At 56.7% G+C, this 10,056-nt stretch overlaps 2 protein-coding genes across 4 annotated transcripts; one reads left to right on the plus strand and one right to left on the minus strand.

Moving 5' to 3' along the window:
* Positions 1–41: 41 nt before the first annotated feature.
* CXCL16 (C-X-C motif chemokine ligand 16) lies at positions 42–3,959 on the minus strand. Its single transcript, XM_032617329.1, has 5 exons — positions 3,285–3,959; positions 2,791–2,929; positions 2,400–2,482; positions 799–1,218; positions 42–347 (listed from the first exon to the last, which is right to left on the minus strand). The coding sequence occupies exons 1-5, from the start codon at positions 3,349–3,351 to the stop codon at positions 301–303; spliced, it is 756 nt and encodes a 251-aa protein (XP_032473220.1). The 5' UTR covers positions 3,352–3,959; the 3' UTR covers positions 42–300.
* A 196-nt stretch (positions 3,960–4,155) lies between these two features.
* Positions 4,156–10,021, plus strand: ZMYND15 (zinc finger MYND-type containing 15). 3 transcript variants are annotated; one of them, XR_004347629.1, is made up of 14 exons: positions 4,156–5,126; positions 5,558–5,792; positions 5,879–6,034; positions 6,308–6,468; positions 7,013–7,165; positions 7,486–7,566; positions 7,713–7,829; positions 7,977–8,065; positions 8,153–8,251; positions 8,416–8,569; positions 8,658–8,716; positions 8,953–9,113; positions 9,504–9,774; positions 9,887–10,021. XR_004347629.1 is itself a non-coding variant. In XM_032617322.1 (13 exons), exons 1-13 carry the CDS (start codon positions 4,583–4,585, stop codon positions 9,673–9,675), a joined length of 2,181 nt encoding a protein of 726 aa, XP_032473213.1. In that variant the 5' UTR covers positions 4,156–4,582; the 3' UTR covers positions 9,676–9,865. The 3 variants fall into 3 exon arrangements, 2 of the variants coding, with proteins under 2 accessions (XP_032473213.1, XP_032473214.1); XM_032617322.1 differs by lacking the exon at positions 9,887–10,021 and having other exon boundaries at positions 9,504–9,865; XM_032617323.1 differs by lacking the exons at positions 7,013–7,165; positions 9,887–10,021 and having other exon boundaries at positions 9,504–9,865.
* Positions 10,022–10,056: the final 35 nt, after the last annotated feature.

Genomic DNA, 10,056 nt, shown 5'->3' on the forward strand with positions numbered 1-10,056 from the left:
AAGGGCATGAGACCAATGTCTGCAGAAAGAAGAGTCAATAATTATAAAAATAAGCTTTAGTAGTTAAAAAATCCACATATAGAATTTGTACAAGATATCTAGTATAAGAGGTGATTTTACATTACAGCATAGAAAAAAAAAACGGAGGGAACGTCTAAGAGAGGCCAGTGGCTGGTTATTTGTATATTAAACATCGACAAATATGTAGAGAGTGCCTGCCATGTGCCAGGGATTGCTCTAGTATATTAAGTGCATTTGATACTGAATAAATCGTAATCTGCCCTCACAAGCTTCCATTCTTTAAGCATTGGCGTCTGCTGTCACACGCACATAATGAAGGTGCAAATCTGGAAAAGATAAAGAAATTGAGAGATGAGTTCTGAGATCAAGGGAAGTTGGGCGGGGGGAGTGGGGGGCAAGGGGTGATAGCTTGAACTGGGGAATCAGATTCCAAAACATTGACTACAGATCAGGTACACAGTAGGTGCTCAATAAAGATGTGTGAACTGAACGAATAGCTCCCACCTTCCTCCATCGCTTCATCTCCCACTCGTCTGCTCTAGCTGCCATCTTGATGTTGCTCAAGCACTGCCTGGCTTTGAAGGCCATGCACTGGTCCCTGGGCCTATGGTGGCTTCCCTCCCTCCCCATTCTGTAGTCTGGCTGACTCTCCCCTCATTGCCTGTTGTCCGTGGTGCAGGCAGCCTCCACATTTGCCGGCCTGAGAGCTACTGTGGGCAGGATCCCTACCAAGGAGCCTCTGGATCCCTGGAGGAGGGGTTCAGAGGCCCAGTTTACCTGTAGGACACTGCAGTGACTGCTTCCTCCTCTTCTCGCACAGCATGTAGAGCAGGGCTCCAGTGAGGAGGAAAACGATGCCCAAGAGGGACAGCACTGGCACCATGGCTGATGTCCCAGCTGCAGGACCCACATTCTCTCCCAGCTGCCTCTGGTTCCCCCTGGCCCCAGGCCTTGCCCCCAGACGGTGGCCCGAAGTGTAAGTGGTAATCTCATTGGTGTGGATGAGCTTTTGGTCCAATGAAGGTGCTCCTTCTGGAGGGGTGGGCTGCTGGGTAGGCTGCAGGGTGGATGGCAGGTACTTCTGTGCGGGGGTGCCCGTGGCTGAAGGTGTGTTTTCTGTGGGCTCAGGAACCTGGGTGCTGCGGGGAGGTACATGTCCCTGGAGGGCCACACTCCTGGCATGAGCACGTCCACATTCTGAAGAAGCAAGAAGTGAGGAATCAGGGCTATGAGGGGATAAGCTGAAGAACTAGATGGAAGGGTAGTGGGTCAAGGAGAACATCAAGGGAACAGCTAAATGCCAGGAAAGAAAGGCAGGGGCAGAGGGGAAACATGGGGAGATGGAAGTGAGCAAACCACAACATGGAACCACTGGGGCGAGACCTGGGTTGGAACCCGGGCTCTGCTACAAAGTAGCTGTGACCTTGCCCCTTGTCTCTTAACCTCTCTGGGATTCATTTCTTTCAGCTGTAAAGCAGGGATAATTTTAGTACTAAAGGCCAGAGTAGCCAGGAAGAGTAAATGAATAAGGTAGGTCTACGTAGCCAAAGGGCAGTATGGGTACCACCAATACTACAGAAGACAGCTTTAGCTGGGACCTGGAAGAACACTCTGTGTCTTAGTGGTTGTGTATTTATTTTAGGAGAAAAATACAACCAGCATATCAAATTTGTGACTTCACAGATGTTCCTGCTTAGGACTAGTTGCCATTAAGTTTTTCAGAAGTGGCTGTGTACATTTAAGATTTATTCGTTTCATTGTTTGTAAATTTTACCTTAAAAGAAAAAAAAAAGGTACAATAAAATAGAAAACCCTCCTTAATAATATACATGATGAAATGTCTGGGGATAAAGTATAGTCAACCCTGCAACTTACTTGCAAGTGCACCAAAAAATATTAGGCAGGTTGATGAGGAATAGAGGGATGGATAGACAGATGGGCGCGCAATAGAGCAAATATAGTTAAAATGCTGCAGACTCGATATTGTAAAATATAAAATATATTTGCTTTATTACGTACACACATAAAATATAAAAATCAAATATTTTAGAATCTAGGTGGTGGGTATATGGATGTTCACTGTACAAATCTTTCAACTTTTATGTATGTCTTTAAATTTCCATAATAAATTACTGGAACATAAAAATAGTGCCTTGATTTCAAGGGAAACATTAAGTAAGTGCACAGGTGATAGGATGAATTGGCAAAAATCCTGCAAGTGACGGTGAGTGATTTCTGGTAAACAGGGACTTAAGTGAAAGTACTCAGAATAGGAATGTGAGGTGTCAAAGGGGAAAGGGCTGAGGCAAAGAAAAGTGTAAGGTGGAGGCGGCCGAGCCCTGGAGACAGAGCCTGGGGAGGAGGGAGAATGCACTCACCTTCACGATCAAAGCAGCGCATCAGTTCGTGGACCCACCGGTCACTGCTGCCTCCACACACACTTCCCAAGGGTAGCTGGAACCTGTAAGGAAGGACGTGGTCTCAGCTGTGTCTCCAATCTCCGCCCCCCCTTCCTTCCCCCCACTTTCTCAGCTCTTTCCTCGTTCCAAAGAAGTGAGGTCACTGCCAAGATTCAGCAGTTTCTGCCGGGACTGGGAAATTCCAGGCGGGACAGGGAAACTAAGGTGTGGAGAATTAGGGCACACATAACCTAATGTTATGCGGACTATAGAAGGGACTAGGGGTCCTCCCAGAAGGAGTTCAAGTTTGACCAGAGAGGGTCCTGGAGGCACCCGGAGGCTCTGCGCTCCCAGGGGTGGGTGAGATTACCTGACGTAGGAAGAGCAACGTTGATAGACTTTCAGGTATTTTCGGAGACGTCCCATGTATTGATCGTTAGGAGGGGAGTGGGAAGAAATTCTTGTATCACAGGGACAACTGCCAGCGATGCTACCTTCATTGCCATCGCCTGAGCGGGACCGAGGTGGTCAGCACAGGTTCCCAGGTTCAGGGGCTCACGCAGCGGTAAACTTAGCCTCCAACCCACAGCCCCACTGCAGCCTCTCCTCTAGACCCGGGGATCTGAGCCCCTCCCACCCCCAGGGCTCAACTCACACATCACACTCCCCAAACACGTCCATAATCACACCTGGGCCCTGGTGTTCCCCAGCCCGTCCCCAACCCCAGGCAGCTGGCCCTCCCCCTGCCCCGGCTGCCTTGGGGACCCTGGCTCCCCACTTATTCAACTCAACCCCGCGGCCCTCGTGCCCCCCATCCCCTTCCCCGGATTCGGTATCTGGGCACCAGCCGGGCCCCTGACGAACCTGGAGGAGTGTGGCACAATAGAAAGAGTAGGAGCAAGAGGATCTGGAGTTCCCAGCTCAGCATCATCTCGGGCCCGCCTCGCCCTGTCTGACTCCCAGACGTGCTCCGGAGCCTGACGTCCAGCCGGTTTCTCAATTGCTTTCGCTTCCTTCTCCCGCTACGCCTGAGATTCTATGGGAGACGTCGGCCGTCGGCACCAAGGCCGGGCCGAGGCGAGGCGCGAGGTGGCGGCGCCTCCCTCTAGGCGCCCTCACCGTCTCGAACCAGTAAGTGCGGTCAGTACCGTTGTAGCCGCGTGATCGCCAGTCTGGGGCGGCGGGGAAACTCCGGGAGGCGTAGCGCCTCTGCCCGCGCTCCCGCACCCAGCCCAGTGCCCCGTCGAGGAGGCAGCCAGGAATGTTTGAAGAAGGCGAAAGAAAGCGGAAGAAAGTCCAGGCTGCAGGGCCAGGCGCGGCGGGCGGGCACTGCCCACTAGGCTGATCCGGTTCGGCCCGGGGATGTCAGCCCCGCCCGCCCTCCGCAGGTCAGTCCGCTGGACCTCCTCCTTCGAGAGGCTTTCACTTTTCGGGCTCGGGTCCGGCGCACCGGGATCCAGTCACGGATCCAGTCACATGGCTGGAGTGATCGCGGCAGACGAGTCCGCGCGCCCAGCAGCACACTGACTGCCCTGAGCGCCTCTGCGTCGCGCAAGACACAGGGGGCGTGGCAACCCAAGGAGCCGGCGGAGGGCTCGGGCAGCCTGACGTCACGCCCCACCCCGAGGTATTTACCTTCGAAAAGTGGTGGCGGCTGCAGGTACCGGAGTAGCGGACCGGACGGGAGGGGCTAGGTGTGCCGGGGCTCACCGCCAAACCTATCCAAGCCGAAGATGCCCTAGCTCCTGTCCCCCTCCTCCCACACCCCACAGACGGATCCAAAACTCTTCCCTCCTCACCAAACCCTTGCCCATAGGATTAGCCCTCTCCCACTTCTATCCTCAACTCAAACCCTACCTTTGAGGGTTTGAGCCTCAAATTTTGAGCCCCAAATACCACCTCCCTCCCGACTACTCATCCTGAACCCTATCACCCACTTTCAAGTCTGGACCCCATTCTTACCCTGAATTCCCATCCTCCGCCCTGAAAACTCCTTCCTCACTACTAACACTCATACATAGATTCCACCCTAAGTGACCCTCAAACCCACAATCTCCCCCATTTTATGACCCAGCCCCAAACTCTCCCGAGTACCTCTCTCTCACCATACATCCCTCCCTCTGCTCAGTCTGGGCCCAGGCCTTGTTTGTTTCCCTGAAGACATGGAGTTTGTGTCTGGATACCGGGATGAGTTCCTTGATTTCGTTGCCCTCCTCTTTGGCTGGTTCCACAAGTTCGTGGCGGAGCGCGGGACCGTGAGAACCAGCCCGGAGGGTTGCTGGTGGCAGCTGGAGGCTCAGATCAGAAGGCTGCCCCAGGACCGAGCCCTTTGGGTGCTCCACGTCTTGCCCAACCGTAGTGTGGGCATCAGCCTGGGGCAAGGGGCAGAGCCAGGCCCTGCACCAGGCCTGGGGGCTGCCCGGCTCCTGGGAGACGAGCCCCCACTCCACCTGCGGGACCTAAGCCCCTATGTCAGCTTTGTCAGCCTGGAGGAAGGGGGAGAGGAGGAGGGCGCAGGCACCGAGAAAGTAGAAACAGAGGCGGATGGGAAGCCAGCCCCTACCAGCAGGGAGTCCCCACGGGAAGCAAACCCCCCAGGGGAGGCAGACGGGGCCCAGCAGGAGGCAGGAGGTGGCGAGGTCGGCTGCCAAGAGGACAGAGCGGAGGACGAACCAGGGCCTGAGAGGAGAAAGGGACAGAGAAGTGGTAAGAACCCAGGGCTGGCCCTGCCTTGCCCCCGCCCAGGCATACTCCCCTTCAAAGCCCTCCTCTGCCCCTCAGAATCCAGTTAGGAGTCACAAATGGGTGGCCCTCAGGCCAATCTGGCCTAAAAAGGTGTCTTCATTGATCCACAATGTTCTTTGTTTTTTAAAATTTGAGCCAACATTTAAACATTAAAAGAAAAAACTTCCAGAATTCTGGAGTTACACCCCTTAAGAAAAATGTAAAGTTCCCACAGCAGGCCCACATTTCCACCCAGCGGCAAATGCTGGTTCTGTGTAGCCGCAGTCCTCTTCCGATGAGGCGTGCCCTCTCTCCCTAGTCCCCTTCGCTCAGTCTCCTAGTCCCCGTGGGCATTTGATTTGGTATCCCTGACCCTGACAGTCTTTGCCCCCGACTTTTCCCTTTTTCCCCAGAGGCGGCCCCCCTGCACCTTTCCTGCCTCCTACTGGTGACGGATGAACATGGCACCATCTTGGGCATTGACCTGCTGATGGATGGAGGGCAGGGGAGTGCAGGCAGGGGCTCAGGGACACAGAACCTGGCTCCTCGGGCCTATGCTCTCCTCTGCCACAGCATGGCCTGTCCCATGGGCTCCGGAGACCCCCGAAAGCCCCGAAAGCTTACTGTGGGAGACGCCCAGCTGCATCGGTACAGAAACCTGGTAGAGGGTGGGGAAGCCTGGGGCCCTGGGCTCCTGAGCCCCCCAGCCTGATGCCGTCTCCACCCCCATTCAGGGAGCTGGAGAATCTGGTCCCAAGGCTGAAAGTGAAGCTAGCCAAGACCCCGATGCGGACATGGGGTCCCCGGCCCGGCTTCACCTTTGCCTCCCTTCGGGCTCGAAACTGCCATGTTTGTCACAGGCATAGCTTTGAAGTGAAGCTAACCCCCTGGTGAGCAGCCTGCAGAGATGGAGGGAGCGGAAGGAAGACCCCAACAGTCAGGCAAACAGAGAGGAAGCAGGCTGGGCGGGGGGGCCTGCAGACAGACAGAGTGAGGGACAGGGAAACAAGAAGATGACACACACACAAAAAAGCTGTTATAGGCAGAGAGAGTACAAACAGACTGAGTGCGTACGGGCAGCCGCAGGACAGATGGACAGCAGACAGGGGACCTACAGACACCAACACTGAGTGCCCACCCCCCCCCACCCCCCGTGACCCCAGCCCCCAGTGTGGCGCTGTCTTGTACTGCGGAGAGGCTTGTCTCCAGGCTGACTGGAAGCGATCCCCAGATGATGTGAGCCATCGATTTTGGTGCCCAAGGCTTGCAGCCTTCATGGAGCGGGCCGGAGAACTGGCAACTCTGCCTTTTACCTACACTGCAGGTACCCTAAGAAGGTCAGGATGGGTGGGGGAAAGTGGGACCCGGTCTTTGGAACTGGGGCCCCAGGTGCCTGGGAACAGGGTCCTGGGCTTGAAGGCTAAGTGCCTGGGGCTGGAATCTAGATCCCTGGAATAAGAGCTGGGTGCTGGGTATTTGGGGCTGGGGGCTAGACCCCTGGGGCTGGACACAGCATCTCTGGAGCTGAGAACTGAGCGCCCTGGTCCCTGAGAGAACTTATGGGATTCGGGAGTAGGGATTCAAATACTTGCTTCTCAGCTTCACCACTAACTGGTGACCTGAAACAAATCGCTTTACTTCTTAGAGCTATTTCCTCAACTGTGAAATGGGCAGACTAACAAATGTTAAATCCCATGGAATTGTTATATGGGTTCTCTGGGCTACGCTGTAGACACTCAGAAATGTTAATAGTTCTCTGCCTGACTAGAACCAGACTCAGACTCAGGGTCCTGGGGAGAGACTGAGGAGAGCCAAAGTCTGGAATCCTGGCCACCAGGCCCTCAACCCCTCCCCTCATCCTTCTCCAGAGGTGACCAGTGAAACCTTTAACAAGGAGGCCTTCCTGGCCTCACGAGGCCTCACTCGTGGCTACTGGACCCAGCTCAGCATGCTGATTCCAGGCCCTGGCACCCCCGGGCACCCAAGGGGCAGCACGCCATCCCTCAGCGTTCTTCTCAATGGTGTGTGGGGCCTCTCTCCAGGCATAAGTCCCTCAGACTAGAGGGAAGGACGGGAGAGCAAAAAGTTGTCCGGGTCCTAGATAACCCCTCCACATACACACCAAACCTCACCACCACCACCAGAGCATTTCATGCCTCTCCTCAACCCTCAGAAAAGTCACCCCTGCCCAGCCCATCCAGAAGCCCCATCCCTAGGCAGCTCCCCATTCCTCCTGCTGCAGCTCCAGGCCCTCTCTCAGGGAACACAGCTCCTTTGGAAGAAGGAAGAGGCCAGGTGGAGACCTCCCTGACACCAGGCTCCTCTTCTTTCATCCTCTCAGGAGATCCCTACCAGCTTCTTCAGGGGGATGGGCCTGCTCTGATGCCTCCTGTGCCCCCAGATCCACCCAGGGGCCTCTTTGGTGAGCTGGAGGGGCCCTGAGGGAGCTAGGGGTAGGGACGGGGACTGGAGGGCCAGCAGACTCGGTGGCCGAGAAAAGGGGCTATTGGACAGGAGAGGTGGGGGTCCAGGCCTGGGGCAAGGTCCCCAGTAACCCACTCTCCCCAGGCTCGTGGCAGGATTACTACACATGGCGGGGGCTCAGCTTGGACTCCCCCATGGCTGTGCTTCTCACCTACCCGCTGACTGTGTACTACGTCATCACCCATCTGGTGCCCCAGTCCTGTAAGGAGGGCGGAGGCAGGGGGAGGAGTGCGTGGAGCAGGAGGGCGGGGGGGGGGGGGGGGGGGGGGGGGGGGGGGGCGGGGAGGAAGGGGACAGGAGGGAGGGGAGGAGGAGACCGTATTCTTAAATGACTAGCTTATCACCCAGTCCCTGAGCTCAACATCCAGAACAAACAGTCACTGAAAATCCACGTGATGGAGGCTGGGAAGGAGTTTGACCTCATCATGGTGTTTTGGGTAAGTCCCTCCAGGCCTGAGGGTTGAGCATTTGGGTGTGGAGGTGGACGCAGGGTGGGACCCAGATCTGTCCTCTTTGCCCTTCAGGAGCTCTTGGTCTTACTCCCCCACGTGGCCCTGGAGCTGCAGTTTGTGGGTGACAGCCTGCCCCCTGAGAGTGACCAGCAGAATTTTACCCTGCAGAGGGTGAGGGCTGAGGGGGGTGCCCTGCTCTTTAGCCCTAACCCTCCTGCTGTCCTCCCAGCTGGGCTCTGCCCTTCCGATACCTGCCTCCTCTCCCCGTCTTACCTGATGCATCTCCCAGTACCAAAACTTCCACTGGCTTCTCCACCCCACTCCAAACTCCCCAGGATGACCTCGAAGTATCTGTCCGTCCTGGTTCCGGGGTATCAGCACGGCTAAGCTCTGGGACTAAGGAGAAGGGGGGCCGCAGGGACCTGCAGATCAAGGTGTCTGCACGGCCCTACCACCTGCTCCAGGGGCCCAAGCCTGACTTGGTTATCGGTAAGCGCCTGGGGTAGGAGCATGGGGGAGGGGGAGGTGGGAGGAGGCCCTGGGAGCCAGCTTCTCCCTGCTCTCCTTTCCTCCGCAGGATTTAACTCTGGCTTTGGTCTAAAGGACACTTGGCTGAGCTCGCTGCCCCGGTTACAGGTGGGGCATGGGACAAAAGGGACCCTCTCTCACATCCTGCCCGGTCCCTCCTCCTTTTCTGAAAGTTTCTACTTCTCCATCATCTGCTCTACAGACCTGGGGTGTGCCAACGGGTCCTCCTGCCCCCCTCTGTGCCTGCCTCGTGCCTCTCCCCATCCCGGTCCGCCTGGGTCCTCGGGAGGTACATGTGGTTGGGATCCTTTCTGAGAGTGTCTGAGGCCCCGCCCCCACCCCAGTCCCTCCGAGTGCCGGCCTTCTTCACCGAGAGCAGCGAGTACGGCTGTGTGATGGACGACCAGACCATGGCGGTGGCCACGGGAGGGGGCACCAGCCCTCCACAGCCCAACCCTTTCCGCTCCCCCTTTCGCCTCAGAGCGGCGGACAACTGTATGCCCTGGTAAGGCCTTCTTACTCTCTGGCCACGCATCCTGAAAGGCCCACCGCTACCCTCGTCTCTGCGGTCCTGGGACCCTCCTGGCCCAGCCCTACACCCTGCTTTCGCCGCCCGTACTCCCACCACCCCCGCTGGAGGGTCTCGACAACGCCCACACACCCCTCTTTAGATCCAGCTCACAAAAATCTCTCCAACTCCTCGTCTCCCAGCCCCGCACCACCCCCACCCCCACCCCGGCCCCCACCCCTCAGCAAAAAAAAAACCAGGTTACGCTCGGGCTGGCAGAGCCCTAAGTTTAGCCCCACCCCATGAAACTCGGAGCCCACAAACTCCGCCCCTTGGGAAAATCCCGGCCTCTTGGCACCGCCCCTGACGGCGCCACGCCCCCCTCAGGTACTGCAACGCCTTCATCTTCCACCTGGTCTACAAGCCTCCGCAAGGGAGCTGGGCTCGCCCGGCGCCAGGGCCCGCGCCTCCCGCCCCAACTCCTACCGCTCCTCCCGCCCCCGCCCGTAGGCGCCGAGGAGAAAAGAAACCTGGGCGGGGGGCCCGCCGGCGGAGGTGAGGGCGGAGAGGTAGAAGTCCACCCCTCCCCTAACACGCCTCAGAAAGGAACACGAAACAGGCGAGGCCGAGGGGGAGGCCAGGTGGCGGAACACGAAAGGTAATTAAACTTACTTGTTTGAAACCACCGAGTCAAACGCTCATAACTGGGTCCTTAAATGGAAAGAGGATTAAAGGATTTACGGATGACATTTTCTTCCATCTTTCTTCAGTTCCTCGAAAGCTGTCCCCTCTGGGATTCTGCCCTCCTGGGTAATCCCAAACTTCTTCTAATGTGTGTGTTGACAAGGCATTTTCCGGCCCCAGTAACAGGCAGGGACCGGATCCGAGTCAAGCAAGACCAAGAAACAGAAAGTGGCTTCTCTCTGGGGGGGAGAGAGGG

Source organism: Phocoena sinus, chromosome 20, assembly GCF_008692025.1.
Source record: "Phocoena sinus isolate mPhoSin1 chromosome 20, mPhoSin1.pri, whole genome shotgun sequence".
Classification (NCBI taxonomy): Eukaryota; Metazoa; Chordata; class Mammalia; order Artiodactyla; family Phocoenidae; genus Phocoena; species Phocoena sinus.

Coding starts and splice junctions, on each gene's coding strand:
- CXCL16 (XM_032617329.1), bottom strand. CDS start 3,351: ATGATGCTGAGCTGGGAACTCCAGATCCTCTTGCTCCTACTCTTTCTA. Junction 2,483..2,790: donor CGTTGCTCTTCCTACGTCAG/GTAATCTCACCC, acceptor CCTTCCTTACAG/GTTCCAGCTACCCTTGGGAA. Junction 348..798: donor GTCACTGCAGTGTCCTACAG/GTAAACTGGGCC, acceptor TATCTTTTCCAG/ATTTGCACCTTCATTATGTG.
- ZMYND15 (XM_032617322.1), top strand. CDS start 4,583: ATGGAGTTTGTGTCTGGATACCGGGATGAGTTCCTTGATTTCGTTGCC. Junction 8,252..8,415: donor AGAATTTTACCCTGCAGAGG/GTGAGGGCTGAG, acceptor CAAACTCCCCAG/GATGACCTCGAAGTATCTGT. Junction 8,570..8,657: donor CAAGCCTGACTTGGTTATCG/GTAAGCGCCTGG, acceptor TTTCCTCCGCAG/GATTTAACTCTGGCTTTGGT.